The 16,416-nt window shown below is 40.8% G+C and overlaps 1 protein-coding gene across 1 annotated transcript in view; it reads right to left on the reverse strand.

Annotated features, from left to right (window-relative positions):
• Window positions 1-952: 952 nt before the first annotated feature.
• Window positions 953-16,416, reverse strand: part of SLC35B4 (solute carrier family 35 member B4) — a 41,463-nt gene continuing 25,999 nt past the window's right edge. The window contains exons 4-10 of the mRNA XM_028106370.2: window positions 15,456-15,505; window positions 12,790-12,871; window positions 12,511-12,571; window positions 10,845-10,954; window positions 9,451-9,526; window positions 7,155-7,230; window positions 953-6,336 (exon numbers count right to left, since the gene is read on the reverse strand). Coding sequence (XP_027962171.1) covers window positions 6,093-6,336; window positions 7,155-7,230; window positions 9,451-9,526; window positions 10,845-10,954; window positions 12,511-12,571; window positions 12,790-12,871; window positions 15,456-15,505 — 699 coding nt within the window. The 3' untranslated portion in view covers window positions 953-6,092. The remainder of the gene's footprint in view (window positions 6,337-7,154; window positions 7,231-9,450; window positions 9,527-10,844; window positions 10,955-12,510; window positions 12,572-12,789; window positions 12,872-15,455; window positions 15,506-16,416) is intronic.

Below are 16,416 nucleotides of genomic sequence, written 5' to 3' on the forward strand. Positions count from 1 at the left end.
AAATGGGCTAAAGCTACCCCAAATAAAAGAAACAACTCTGTATACAAGGAAAATGCTTTCACTAAGAGAAAGGTATGAGGAATGCAAAGACATTTTTGTTGAGGGAAAACTTAGAACAAAATCGGAATGTAAAAAAGGAATTTTATATATGGTCAGTAATGGCTAAGATTAGAATAAATTTAAGTTTTAACATTTGTTTATTATTTATGAAAAGCAAACCAATACTCTAAGATTCTATGTCTTCATCAGATCTTTGATCATTCAGGAAAACTGAGTCTTCAATATTAAAAGAGCCAAGTTTTGCTCACAATTATGTAACCTTCGGTATTTGACTTTAAAATCTGTCGTCACTTTGGTTAAATATTTCAGAATGATCAGCGATCCTATTTAATAAAATGTTCAAACATTTTGATGTTTATTGACAAACTTTCCAAAATCAAATTCTAAAGTCTTTTCATCACAATCTAATTGAAATATTCCAGAGGGCCCATAGATATCTGGTCTCCTTATAAAAAGACTACAGTAATTAGGCTTGTTAAGTTAAATGGGAAGCTCTGTCAACTGAGTGATACTGAACTCTCTCAGATTATATTTATGTAGAAATGTTATTAAAAACTGTATGAAGCTCTTAGAAATCAGGTATGTCCTGGTATGTATGAAGTGTTGTGTGTCACAGAAATAACCGAATCTCCTCGTCAACTGCATTGCTGTGAACTCTGATAGGATCTCTAATCACGGCCACTTTTAAGTCTCTTCTTGTTTCCGGACAGTTACACTCAGATGCTTTTTACAAGCCCTCCTGCAAATGTGTTTCGTCTGCACTGAGACTCATGGAAAGAAATTGGAGTACAGTTTCTGATAATATTAAGATCATGCAACTGAACTTGGTAAGAATTTCCAGAACTACTGAAAGAATTAGATTTAAGCAAAACAAGAATAACATGGGACTGAATGAATTGAGGATGATTATAATTCTTATGACTTTCTTTTGTTGAAACATTGTTTATCCAGATTTAAAGAAATCAAGGTAACTTACAGCAATTTGATAAAATATATCTTTGTGAATAAAATATTTATCTTCTCTCTACCTGATCCCTTAGGAATTCAAAAACTCTCAGTATTCTTATATTTTCATAATATATTCATTTGCATAAGTTCAATAAGTAACGGGACACAACAACTGGAAACCCTGGTGATATTACCAAGGCTTTGACTGGAATGTCATATTTGAGGGAGACCTGCATAAACTCAGCTATTACCAGAGAGCTTAAGGAACTAAGGTTGACTATATGGAGCCAAAAAAGCCCCCTGGAAAAACAGCCTGATATCTTGCTGACAGGGTTCCCAACAAACTTACCAGGTGAGGAGAGAAGGTCACTTCCTGGCAGGAAAAAGAACCGCGGGATACTTTGGGGACCTTGAGAAAGAATTAATCCAAATCTACAGGTGTTACAGGTGAAATCTGTGGCAAGTATTTGGCTTGGCTTCTAACCTTGAGAGGCTGTAAAGTGCAGTCTGGAGAGTCCTTATAAAAAGAGCCTATACGATCAATCGCTATTCTTGCTGCACTTATATGAGGAATCAGACCAAGTTCTAAAAAACTAGACTTATTTTGCAAACCAATTAGTCTCAACTGGGCTATCTTTGGTAAAAATGAGTGTGCTTATAAAGAGAAAAACTTTCAATAACATACCTTTGTGAATACTATATTCTAATACACTTCATTATAAACTGGACAAGATCCTGATTTCTTCTGGTTTTCTCCAGTGCCTGGCTACAACTCCCCCAACTAACATTTTTGTTTTTCTTCCCCATCCTTTTTACCTGGCTTGCTAACCAAAAACTGTGCTTTTTCCTGAAGCCCTGCAAACTGCATATAAACAACTTAAACTTCAGAGAAGTGACAACAGCTCACACGTACACAATCCGGATGACTTAAAAAGATCACAGAAACTCAAATTACAAACCATGAAAATACATCAGACTGCCACTGCCAGTAATCCAGAAATCCACTCGACTGGCTCCCCTCAGAAACTGGTTTATAATCTGATCCAATCATTAACCATTGCTTTTGTTTCCACAGAAATGGCTTATTCATTCCCGATTTGAACCATTGGACTAACTTTGAGAACACATCACCACCTCCTGAAATGAGTTTAACTAAACTGATGTATTGTCAGAACCCAGCCTGGTTCATTGAAATGGAACAATCTGGAACTTTTGATGTGTGAAACTTCCAGGGAAATTTTGGTGGAGGGAACCGCAGGGGTCAAGGGCAGGCCCCATAATATAGCACAATGGCATACTCATTATTTTGAATTGAAACTATGTGGGAAACAGCAGGTACAAGGATACTCAGACCCTCCTCTATCCTCCTGAAAGCAGAAAATAAGTCTCCCACGTGAAAGGTACCCTCCCCGTACTAAGAAAACTAAAAAAAAAAATAATAATCTTTATTTAAAGCCAAGAAAGCTGCAGAAACAAACCTGGTTATATTTTTACTAATCTACTACCACAGCCCGAATTCCTTACTAAAGCTCCCAAACATCCGTTTTCTTTATCCTGTCAACTCCTGACAGGTTTACTGTCTAAAGTGTATATTTTTAAAGTGCCTGCTTTGGTCTTCTGTTTAGGTTTCAGTTTCCTTATTGGGACTCCCGGGTGCACAAAATAAAACTGATTTTTTTTTCCTCCTGTTAATCTGTCTCATGTAAATTTAGTTCCTAGTCCAGCAGGAAGAACCTTGGACAGGAAAATTTCTTCCTCCCCTTCACTCTGACATGCCAACTGATCCACCAGCCCACAGCTAATTCACTGGCTTTGAATAATTCCTGAGGTTTTCCACTTCCCCTCTCCCTGGCATTTGGCACTGGTGAGTAAAGTGAGCTCAAGGTGCGGTGAAAAGAGCAAACAAGAACATGATTTTCCAAATACAGAAGAACATGGTGGTTAAGATTTTCACCCTGTTTTAGGTAACAAAACATACAAACATTTTTACATTTACCCTCATGTTCATACTTATCTATACATATATTCACATATGGGCCAGATCTTCTCACACTCCAAGTATCAATGCTTATAACAATGTCTAACAAAATGCGTGTGACACAGATATAAATACCTTGTAAAAATCCAGAAAAACATCTGAGAGGCCCCAGAGAATAGAGGCATAAACAGATACAAGATTACAGGTGTGGAAAACTATACAAATTTTCAGTGGAAAAGTACACAAGGGAACAGAGACTGCAATGAGGACACTGGACGTGGGGCTTAGGAGGGAAACAAAATAGGGCGGAAGGGAGGAAAGGTGCTCAAGAAATGACCTCATGTTATTAGAATGGTTTAAAAATGTCAGGTAATCTTCCCACAAGAATAAGGTACTGTAGCATTTCATAATTGGATAACTGGGCAGGAAGAAGGAGGAAAAACTAGATTGTGTCTAAATACTTTAAAACTTGATGATAGACACTTACCAAGTACATTAATGATTGTTTCAGACGAAAAGGAAAATAAAAAGGATCAAGAAAAAAAAAATAAAAAAATGAAAAAGAGCATTTATAATGTGACAAGAGAATTGTGTAAAGGCTGATGTAGGTATTACATTAATTTAGATATCCACCATTTTCTCCTGTTACTTTATCTATGACACTGGTCAAGCTGTTAAGTGGGTACACAAGTATGTATACACATGTACACACACACACACACACACACACAGTATACTTTCTGGCTAGTATCCTCTGCTATTTGATCTTTGCTCTAAAGGTAGAGTAACACCAATCTCTTTTGTAAACAAACTCTATCTCTAGGGTACACAGTTACATAGTCTTGACCCAGAGAAAGAGGAGAAGCACTTTTAATAGACATTTCTCCTTCAGTTGCATGGGTCTGGTCCTCTACAAAATGGTTTATTTGCCTCTTTAATAAAAGTTGAAATTAGTTTCAACCTGGATTGAAAAATCAGTTATCCTATGGAAATAAATGGTCCAAAAAAAGTTGTTAATGGAAGTGTTAGTGTCCATTAGACATATTTTCTTACATCTGGCCACTAGAGAGAAAATCAACTCACAGGGCATTTCAGACATTCTGTTCTTACATATGTTCATTTTTTGTTTAAGTGCCATAATCTGTCCATATATAACCTCTTGTTAATAAAACCAGCAGAGGTGTTCAGACTGAGAGGGACATGTACTTTCTAAAACCAGAATCTAAAACCTAACAGACCCAGTTAAATGCTGCCTGTGTACACCAACCATTTCAATAACTAAAAATTTTCATCAACATAAAAAGGATAACACTAAGTTATGAAAGCCTGTTAAGACTCCAGATACACAGCAATCCAATAGCCCCTAGGGACAGGTTCTTCTATTAAGTGATTTTTAAAAAAGCAGCTTTTATTGTTTTTAAGAGGATATTTAACACAAGCTATTTATAGCATCATATAGCCTGAGGAACTCTACATATTTCAAAGAAAATGCCTTTTGATTCCATGAATGGGTTCACACCAAATTCGGCATCTTTTAGAGTAGACCAATTATTAGCACTGGAAATTTGTCCTCCAGAACAACAAATTAGTCTGAAAACCCAGTGACTAACATGGAGAAACAATGAGGCAGCTTAAGTTACTTTCCCCAGAGCGACCCAATGGTTGTGGGACACTTATTTCAGACCCCTCAGAGAACAGCTGTAGATGGAGAAGGAAATATCCACACCACAGAATGAGACAAGGAGATCTGGAGAACCACATCGCAATGTAAGAACATAGTCCATGCCCAAAGGGAAAAGGAAGGGCTTTGTGTGCAAAAGAGGGAAGTGCATGTACCTCTGTGAGGTTAATGAAGGTCCGAGGCTGAGTGAAGAACGAGGAAACAGAAGAACAGACTTTCATGCTCTTTTTCTCAAAATTATCCCAGGAAGGAAAAACCACACCTCCGAAATGATTAGCCAGAAAGGGCATCATGTTTCTACACAGTAGAACACATTACCTCCCAACCATCTGTAAATACCCACCAAGAACACGAAGATACCTCATAGGAAAGAAAAAATCCACCTTCATTTTCGTTGTGACTGGACCTGATTTATCCACCACTCCCACCATATACTAGTCTACTCCTTAGCCTGACTGCCCATGACTCTATCAGACTGACAGGCAGAGCAGGATCTCTCTGGTTACGAAGCCTTTCAAAGAGTTAACGCACCCACTGGGAACCAGCCCTGCGCGTACCTGGCCGGGCCTAGAGGGGAGCTTGGGCTCTCTGGGTGCCGCCGAGGGTCAGCTGCTCCCGGCCACCCTGGCAGCACCATCTCCATTCTGAGCTGAAGGGCTCCATGTACAAGACGGAGGGAAAACGTCTCTCCCTCCTGATTCACATAAACCTTTCTTATTAACTCTGCGCCATAGAGATGCGCCGCAGGGTCTGTTCTAAGCACAGAAAGCAAAAGACTTTTGCATAAGGGAAAAAAAAAAAAAAGCAAGATGGGGAAAGAATACCCACTGGCCCTGCTCCAGGGTGACAAGGCTCTGCTCACATGGACAACTGCTTCTTTTCCGGGCCCAGTGTCACCGGGGTCTCAATTCACAGGGCCACTCAGCTGTGTCCCAAGGATGAGGCCTGGAGCATCTGACTGGCTGACAGTGCTACGGGGGTGGCGGGGGCGGGGAGGGAGTGGAAAGGTGACAGAAAGAAGGGACGAGGCCACAGGAGGGTAATGACTGTGTGGCAGAGAATCATCAGAATGGCAACAAGAGATCAACTCGTCTGAGACCACTCATATAACACTAGTAGCTGTGGGGACTCAGAATTCAATAAACAAGTAACAGTACTAAATATTTTGGTAGACAAAACAAGTAACAAACCGGCTGTTCAATAGCAGAGAACTGTTCTTGTTTCTATTTCATGGTTGAGGGGTGTCCATTTAGAGTCTGCAAACCTTGGTCTGTACAGCCTTAAGAAATCTGAGAAGTCCCTCCTTCTGAGGGTTCTCTGGTACAAGGCTGGTTCAGTACTTCAGCATTAACGAGTGTGAGATGGTGGCCAGACTTTCACCAGACCCTGGCACGTTAGGGCAGTGGTCTCTGCTCCACACAGACCTCAGTTTTTCTTGTCCTTCTGAGGCTGGCTTTTTGTGGTCCCTAGGCTGTTCCACACTTCTGAGTACATTAGGGTCCCAATGAAGACAAACAAGGTACCCAGCCAGTGCCACAGCGTGAAAGGGTTCTGGAAGTACAGGATGGAAAAGATGAGGCTGACAAACTTGCGCAGAGTCACGACAAGGGTGACGGTAAGGGAGGCACATTCTGTGGTGAGAATGAAGACGCCCCGGATGCACACGTACCTGGAGTGGTGGGGTTAAGGTGGTTTTCAGTAGACTAGGGAGAACACCAGGGAGAACATTCTGGCCTCGCTCTTAAACGTTCATATTCTAAGAACCAGAAAACACGGGGGTGGGTTATGGCTGCTCTGAGGCTCTTCCTTAGTACAACATCCTGTAGAATGCATGTCCTACCATCCATCTGTGGATCCTAACTTGAAACTGCCTGCGGAACTCCCACTATTCTTGTTCCGAATCCTTCACACGGTTTACGGTGAGGGTCCCCCTCCCAAGCAGTGACAGTAGGTCAGCAAACCTACTTTAGAGGACCCGGACTCCACTACTCGTCCAAAAAGGAACTCTGCCGGCAAATCTATTAGGTGATGTCAGAGAAATGAGACCCATCTCGACCTGTTTCATGGTTTCAAAGCCTTCATGATTTTTATAACATACTTAAGGTCGTTCAAAAGAACCACTGAAAAAATTAGGTTTTAGTTAGTTTGAAATTTCTTGCAGAATTTTGTGGCAGCTTGTGACATATCCTAGGTTACTGAAAAACTCCAGCAGAAATCACAGAGCATTCATGTCATATACTAATACTTAGTTATCCATTGATATCTACACCTCCACCCAGAGCAAGTCCTTTGTGGTGCCCAGTGACTTACTGACCTACTGCAGCACTAACATCTCTCTGGCCCCCCACGAAGGCACCTCTGTCTCTGGCAGTACAAAACAGATCAAGGCAGAAACAAAACTCATGTCACCGCACCATCAGAAGAATAAACATTCCTATGTCAAAAGACCATGGAGCAGACCATGTGGCAGAGGAGTGCAAAGGATACTGAGTGATGACATTCATGAGGAGGTAGAACCACATGATGGGCACTGTCACACCAATGACTGGAACTTGATATAATTCTGCAAAGATAAAGAGGGGAGACAGTCATATTTTTGACAGCTTAATGGAGACTGAACATAATAGAGATGGCAACAGTACTTCCCTTGCAAGTAGATTTGGACGGTAGACCACTTTACTTGCCTTGATTCCAGACTACATCGGTCTTAAGAGTCATTACACTGGTTTCTTAAATTATTTATTTTACCTGTAAAATAAACTCTTCACCATCCACCTGACTAGGACCCCACTTTAAAAGAAACACTGTGAGGCACAGAGAGGTGAAAAATGACATGGCCTTAACTGACAATCGACACATGAGTAAAGACAACCCGTAACTAAATGTCATTTGGAAATATATTCAATCCTACTAGTAATTGAAGAATTCAAAACTGAACAAGGCTCTACCATTTTATACTCTATTAAAACAGCAATTAAAAACTTATAAAATCCTAATCTGGAAATGTGGTAGTGGAATTGGCAGCCACTCAATTGGTAGTAGTATCAACTACCGGTGTGTGTTTTTTTTAAAATCAATTTCATAATGCTTATATTAAGGGACAAGTATTTATATTCATTCTTAGGAATTAGTCCTCATGAATTCAAAAGAAGAAGAAAATTCTCCATTGATGGGAGTACTATTTATAAGGAGGAAAAACTGAATCAATCTCAATGGTTAATCTTAGAGCAATGGCTGTGTAAGCAAAGGAACTTCCACTAAATGAGGCAGGACACATTTGATTAAAAAAGAATCACGAAGATTATATACACTCACATAAAAAAGAAGGCAAGTGAAAAAGCAAGTATAAAATTTATCTACACAAGGATGACAACTATGTAAGAATATATGTAAGCAGTATCTGGAAAAAGAAACTGCTAAAACGAAATTAGCTGACGTCTAAGGCGATGGAACTGTAACTTTTCTTCCTTTAAATACATTCTTATGTTCTGAGGCTTGCATAGTAAATATTTGGGAGGAAATAAAATATTCAAGATCAAAGAGAGTAAGGACATAGTGATCCTCAAGAGATCCGTTTTTAAAAATTCCTCAGTTGTTTGGGGAGTTGAACTATACAGTATAACTTAGGAAATTCTAATAGTGACAGTGAGGTCTGGTTAGTAAAGGAATGTTACTAGGAACAGTATTACTATTTAATGGCTTCAGAGATCCACTGAATCCAATGAATATACTAGTAACTAAATCAAAATCAATCCCAAGGAATCTGGTAATATGTTTATGTCAGTAGTCCTTCGTTATGTGGGAATTCTCAAGAGACCTTAAAAATCATTGTGTCAAAAATGGCCATGTGTTGATTCTATCTTCAAAAAAAAAAGTCAGACGTGATTGAGTAATTTGGAGCCTTAAAAACTTCCTGACGCACTACCTTCATTACACACTTTTGGTGGGTAAATGGGCCAGGCAACCCTGCAAACTCCAATAGGAAGCATTCACACCGTCCCAACGCAGGTTCTGAGGGCAAACAAATTAACAGGGTACATACTGCCCTACCACAAAACACACCTGCCATTTTGGATACGAGCAACATAAAGCCTTAATTTTACACGTTTCTTTGTTCCTGTGTGTTCATGCGTCCGTCTACACACTATGTCTTTTAGTCGATAATCACATAAGTAATTCCTTTCAAGTTAATTGGCAATTTATAGCTAGTTGATTAAATAGCCCCTTAAAAAGTAATAGCTAACTTACCCTGTAGACATCTGAACTAATTTTGCTTATTCCTGCTGCCTACCTACTCTGTATCTTGGAAAAAAGCCCCCTTGTGGTTCTTGTTTCCCCTGACTCCAAAGGAGCTAGGATGGGGTGTGCGAGCGGGTCTGCCTTCGCCAGCAGCAAAGGAAGAGCAGGAACACACAGAGCTGGATGGCTGCCCAGTTTCTCACGGTCCCACCTCTGCAGGGGGGTATTGCTATTTTTTTGCATTCTCAAAACATCAAATGTTCCACACACGCAAATGCAAACACACAAATTCCAAAGCAAAATAGAAAATTTGAAGATACTCTCTTCCATCGTTTGCAAATGACTGAGAAGCACTTGTAAAAGTTTTTGCCACTGCAGCCGCTGATGAACAGCACTGTATCCCCAGGAGGTGGAGTGGGGATGGCTCCCAATAGGGCAATGATTTGGAAAAGATCGTGAAAAAAGCAGCAGTCAAGTCAATAGCAAAACTGAGAGGTGGCCGCAGAACCTGTCAGGTAATTCTACCGAATAACATCCTACTCACCAGACTTATTGAACAGAACTGCATGGTCATAAATATCGGAAGCCAGGAAGATGAAGCCAGGAAGTGGAAGGGCATGCTATGGGAAGAAAGATTTTGTGTAAATTTAAATACAGACACATGATACAATGTGTAGAGCAGCTTTACAATGTCTTACTGCTTGTCAAACAACTCATAAAACTGTATCAAGAAAAACAATTCAGACTCGTTAGGTTAAATGTATCCAGGGCTTCGGACCAGGTGACACTGTCCAGCGTGCTACTGACCCAAACTGCAGTTCTTGCCCTTACAGAACGGAGTCAGATGATCACCACATACTAAACAAAACAAAACAAAACAAACGGAGCCAGCATCCTTCCCTCAACAAAAGGGAGGTTTGAACTCACAGCCATTCGGACCATAGGATTGGCTACATTTTGCTACTTTTGGAAAATGGCTTGGCAAACAGAAGGATTTAAAAATTATAAAGAAGGCAAAGGTCGATTTCAGGGAGTTTAGGTAACTCTTGGGAAAAAGAGGTTTGAGGACAATACGAGGTCAGGGAAAATGAAGACAAGAATAAAAAGAGGACGGAGAGGAAATGACAGGTCAGCACAGGTGAACGTGCTTGACAACAGCCACCAGCACCACAGTATGGGATCACAGCTAACGTTACGGGCCAGCCACTCCGTGCCAGGTACAATTCTCAAAGAAAGATGTGAACCAGATAGACTGTTCCTTATTTTTTAAACTCCCAGCCACATACTCCAGCTCCAGTTAAATATCTCAACCGGATTGTCTGCAGCTTCTGGCGGTGAAGGAACACCTGACTCATCCGACTCCACCTGAACACTGAAGCTGAAGGCATCTCTACCACCCAGAACCTTGAGGGGCTGTGTTTTGGATGTTCTCTCCATAAGAGAGAGGTTGGAGGAAGAGTACAGTTAGAGAGGGTAGCTCTGGCTCAGCAGTTTCCAAAAAAGCAGCGGAAGCACACAGAAGTCGGTAATGAAACTATCCATCGAGTAAAGAGAGCTCCTCAGAGGGACTGCGCTCACCCCTCTTCCCCTGTCTCTCAAATGCCTGCCACCTGCCTGCCAACGTCCCCCTCGGCATGTTGTTTTTGGAACTTATTTTCCTGTTCCAAGTTTCCATAGTGGTTTTAACTTGATTTCATCTCCAGGAACATTGGGGGGGGTAAAGGTTCTCATCCCCAGACTTGTTCCTGGTTGGCAGACATGCTAGGTTCACACTGATCATGATCATCTCATGTAGAGAACTGTGGCTCAGAATACACATTAGTAGCCTATTAAAAATACTTGGTCCTTCGACTACATCAGAAAAATGCATATTTCATTTGAAATAAAAGATTACAACTCAGTACTTTTTATCTTCCTCAGGTTTAAGAAATTGCTTACGTTATAAAACAAAGCCTCCTTGGAGTGTTTCCCAAATTGTTTGTATAGGGTCTCTTGGAAAATACCCATCCTTGCTGACATCAGAAGTGCAAAAGTCAGTGCCCCAATTCCTAAAAAAAAAAAACAAAAATCAGGTTACAAGATACTAGATTTGCTCATTTCCAGATGTTTTCCTAAAGAACACCGACCGTTCTACACTAATTACAAGCCAGCTGTAGAACATGGACAAAATTTTTAAAAGAAATAAAAAATCAACCACAGGATCACTACCTACTACTTGATAGGTTGCACTCTCTCTCTCTATATATATATATTTATGTATATATTTAATGCTAAAACTGGATAATGAACATACAATTGTACATCTTGCTTTCTTCATGATCTTTTTCTTGGACTTTCCGTCAAGTCATTAAAATTTTTTCAAAGGTATGAATTCATGGCTCCATGACTCTATCACGTGGAGGGACCAGATTAGCTGTCTTATGAGAATGATTAGATTACTTCCAATTATTTCACCACTCAAATCAATGTACATCCTTGTACATAAATCTTGAAACAAAATGTTGATGATTTTCCTTAGGATAAACTTTCCTAAATGAAATTACGGAGTCAAAAGTTGTAGACATTTTTAAAACTCACTACATAAATTTTTCCTGAAAGGCTGTGTCAATTTCTACCATAAACAGTTTATACAAAAATGCACCCTCAGCAGCGATGAGAATAATCGTTTACTATCTTGCCATTTTAATAGGCCAAAAATAAAAAGGTACTACATTTTGGTTTCAATTTGCATCTCTCTGATTCCAAGACCATTGAGGCTGAACCTAAGAATCAGATATTAATTTTTCCCCATGAACTGTATGTTCATATCCTCTGCAAATTTTTCTTATCAGATGAAGTGTTTTCTAACAGCTCATAAAGATTTTTCTATGTGAAGAAGAGCGACCTGAAGGGATAGTTTCGAAGCCAAGCGGCAGGGAGAATCGAGTTTTTTCATTGCTATTTCTCTGCGGCTTAGTCTCGATCTGTTACTGCTGCTACCGGCTGCACTTGGAAAGAGTTTCGCCGCTGTATCCAACAACACGAGGCCAAAGCTCTACAGTAGTTGTCTAATTCCACAAAGAGATACTCATTTTTAAAAATTCCCTAGGAGACTCGGATGATCAGTCAGGTTTGGGAACACTCATTATGGAAGAGCTAACTTATGAAGAAAATGACTCTAAAATTTAGAAATGAGTCCCCTGGAAATTTACTGCTTCTACTCGGGAGACAGATCGTGAAGAACAGGAGGACACTCGAAGCACTCGCTCCCAGAGAGAGGGACAGGCAACCGACATGCACTTTTCTTTCTATATCAGTGGCAACCAAGGAACGTGGTTTATACAGTTATGTGCAGTTTTCAATGCACATAAAAATGTGCATTTTTGTATAAACTGTTTATGGTAGAAATTGACACGTTGTAGAACCCACTACCCTGAACATGGACATTTTCTTTTTTTCATGCTCTGAACACCAAAGTTCAGAGATAGGTGATCCCAGGTGCCTCTCTCTTCTGTGGCATGATCTGTTTAGCCAAAGCTTCTTGCCAAGAAACCTGTTCTTCGGGAGAAAACTCAGCAAGCAGAACTGCAGAGGCAATTAGCTTTATTGTAATTATTGTACTTGCCTAGTAGCCACCTTAAAAATGCCTGGAATCCATCATTCTCACTCGAGCTGGACTGGGAAGTCTAGGAAGGAAAGAAAAATACCAGGTAGAGAGACCAGAACTACATGCAAGGTGCCCGGGTAGAAAGTAACGATCTGTGTTACCCATTCCCCTCCACTCTCCTCTTTAGCAGAGACCCGAATCCTATTGCATAAGCCTGTAAACGTACTGTATCAATGAAAAGCACCGGGGCCCCCATGGCAAGCAGTGAATAGAAATGATTTGTGAAGCGATTCTTACCACCTGCTTTGCTGACATGAAAGTGCAAATAAATATCCCCAGAGACACCAGGGCAATGGAGGTATATTTGAATATGCTGTATCTGCAAGAACAAGAACAAGAACACCTTAAGAAAAGCACAGATACGAATTTCCACATGATGCTCACAGTCAAGTGTTGCATAAGAGCACAAATCACCAAAATACGGCTGACGGTACCACACACATGAAGGAAGCAGCGTGCTAATGACTGAACACACTCTTCTAGTGTTGCTTAAAATAGTTTCCATTAGTTTGTGGACCGAGAGATTGTTTCATCAGAAAACGAAAGACATAGACCAGATATGATACTCCATTCTGCTTGAGTCCCAGTGAAAGCTGGGCAGATCTTAACTGCCACCTGTGGCTTTTCTGGTCTTCGAGGGCCCAAACATGAGTGTCAGAGACACACCAGACAAGAGGAAGAACGGAGTCTCAGAGACAAGCAGCAGGACTCAATGCTCAAAAAAAAAAAAAAAAAAAAAAAAAAAAATCATTCAACTGTGTTGTCGGGAGAGGATATTTTTAACAACTTTGAATGACTTAAATGTTTTTAAATGTCAGCACAGTTGGATAAAAGAAGAAATATTACACTAACAGGACTGATAGCAGTAAGAACAGTGGCATTTCCTATTAACTAAAACAACATCGGGGCGCCTGGGTGGCTCAGTCGTTAAGTGTCTGCCTTCGGCTCAGGTCATGATCCCGGGGTCCTGGGATCGAGCCCTGCATCGGGCTCCCTGGTTGGCAGGAAGCCTGCTTCTCCCTCTCCCACCCCTGCTGCTTGTGTTCCTTTTCTCACTGTGTCTTTCTCTGTCAAATAAATAAATAAAATCTTAAAAAAAAACCAACATCATTAACATCCCTCTTGGGCCTCTTACTGATAAAGCAGAAGGCCTCAGGCAAGAATGAAAAGGAATTAAATTTACAGGATGAACCGACCAGGGTTTTCTAGCCAAATACTTTTTGTAGAGTTCTGATCACATCACCTCATAAAAGGCCAACAGGACTAGCTAAGCAGCAGATCAGGCGCCAAAAGCTACCTGCTAGTGGACAGAGGCAGGATGAGGTAACAGGCTCTGAGGAAGCAGATAGAAAAGTAAGGGAACTCTTCAGTCTGGAAAGATCCAGACAGGGAGAGGTTTGTAACTCAGGCCTAAAAATTAACAAAGGGCAGGTTCAGGTAAGTACAGACTTGGCCTTCAAATCCCAAAATGAGGAACATACTATGAACCTAAGGGGCTCTGCTCAAAATACACAAAAGAAGACAGTAACTTCCTAATTCCTGATATTAGATGGTCACCTTAAGGAAATTCCTGCTCTCTGGATGATACGCACCAAGGAGAGTCAAAAGGGCTTACTTGGATAGATTCAAGATGACCCAACACAAGTTCCCCAGGGAAATGGAGATGTTTAAGAAAGGCCCCTGACATTTCAGAGCACTATCAGGAGAATACATTCCTTGTATAATATGTTCTTTCGTAGCCCTATTATGAGCAAAATCAAAGGTTGGAAGGCCTGCAGGTCTGTCCCAACGTCAAGTCTACACTACCAAGAAGCTTAGCAGTCACTTCAATGTAACAAACCCATTACATATGAACACTTAATGTGGAGACCTGGAAAGGAAGTCGACTGCAGTTGTACTCATCTGGGGAATACATAAGCCTCAGAAGACAAAGGGTTCATGATAAGAAGCCTAGCAGGAGAGGACAGCTGCCCTCCTTAGGACACTGCTCGTATTACCTAAATGCTCTAGGTTCCCACACTCTCAATTGGCAGCACTTTCTAAGCTGGGATAGAGTTCTGACACTGGGGCTAGATACTGAATACAGAGAAGAGCTGGCGTGAGCTTGTACCACTGTGATCTTAACAGTGAGGGTGAACTGCCCCTGAGGAATGTTCCAGACTGAATGTGCTGACTCTCCCCAGTGCCCTTCCTCCTTGGGAGTAAGGGGCAAGGCTCAGAACGAAAGTGGAAGACAAATACTTTGAGAAAGTATCCCAGGCATTTCTGATATTTCCCAACCATATCCCAGAGAGAGGCACTGGTGACAGCCACATGAAACAGTCCTGAAAGTTTTCACCCCATCTTCTTGGCCATTTGGGTCTTTGTTAGGAACTTTCTTTCTAACACGGGTATCGTTAGTTCATCACATCGTACTGATTAACACCTCCTATAACAGTGTTGTCCAAGAACTTCCGCGAAGTTGATAATGTTCCATATCTGGGTTCTCCAACATGGTTGCCACTAGCCACATGTGGCTACTAAGCACTTAAAATGTGAGAAACTAAATATTTAACTTTAAATAACTTAAATTTAAATGTAAATAGTCCCATGTAGCTAGTGGAGACTACATGGGACAGTGAAGTTCTAGATCAACTGGCTTTGGAGGTTACTATGGTACTAAAGATTCAGTGGTGACAAGAGCTACTTCGTTCTACACAGAGGAAATGCTGCTCCAAAGCCACAGGTGGGGCCCATTACCCTGTCTACTGCCTCAGGATGCACAGCACTGTCACGGAGAGAACAGAGAGACAAGCTAGATGATCAAGAGCAAACTTATCACCACCATGAGAAAAGGAGTCCAGCTTATGGATGGGGCTCAGGATATCCTTCCTACACATAAAATATGAAAGTATATTGTTTACCTTTTCTTCAAAATGATAATTCCTAGGATCATGTTGGCAATTAGAGAACCCTGTAAAAGGACAACAGTAACAGAGTTTTAGTGCACCAGGGAAAGAAAATAATTCAAGATAAATAAGAACACCGACAAGCAGGAAAAAGAGCCAGAAAGGAGGAGGTTAGAATGAATAATTAGTAAGGTTCACTTGTTCTTATAATGGCAAAAAGTATAAACTATACAAATCTATGATGTAAATTAATAAAACCTTCTGAAGATAACAATGAGAATAAAAATGATCAATTCTCTAAATATTGGTCAGAGCTGAAACTAAGGCTAGCAGAAATTATATTGTAGACTTAATTTTGTTAAATTTTCCATCTGATTTAGGAGAGCTTTTGCTAGGCTTCTCCTCACCCTCGGTTTTAATTAATGAAAGAAGGCGTGCAGGGATCTTTCTCTTCTCTAGAAAGCTGTCGCTCAATCAGCAAGAGTTTACTGAAAGTCTATTATGTACTCAGTACTTTGAAAGTCATCTTTGTAAGTATAATTAGCTCTGAGAAGTCCCTTTGAGGATAGCACCTTTAATCTCCCAGAAATCTCAGACTACACAGAAATGTTATAATTCCAATGGTCACCAATTTTGCATTCTTCTGCAATCCTAACTACATTCCCCTTGAAGTTTTCTTGCTCTTCAGGGAGCACTCTGTTATTTATTTATATATAGATCTCCCACCAAACATGAGAGGAAGGAAAAAGCCACGCTGCTCTGGGAGAAACCCCACCTTCATCAAGAATTTCCCTTTATTGGGGCGCCTGGGTGGCTCAGTCAGTTAAGCATCTGGCGGCTCAGGTCATGATCTCAGGGTCCTGAGATTGAGTCCTGCACCGGGTTCCCTGGTCAGCAGGAAGCCTGCTTCTCCCTCTCCCTCTGCTCCTCCCCCTCATGCTCTGTCTCTCTCTCCAATAAATTAAAATCTTTAAGA

This window comes from Eumetopias jubatus, unplaced genomic scaffold, assembly GCF_037043125.1.
Source record: "Eumetopias jubatus isolate StellerSeaLion01/CBP00866 unplaced genomic scaffold, mEumJub1_p1.0 scaffold_14, whole genome shotgun sequence".
NCBI classification, from domain to species: Eukaryota; Metazoa; Chordata; class Mammalia; order Carnivora; family Otariidae; genus Eumetopias; species Eumetopias jubatus.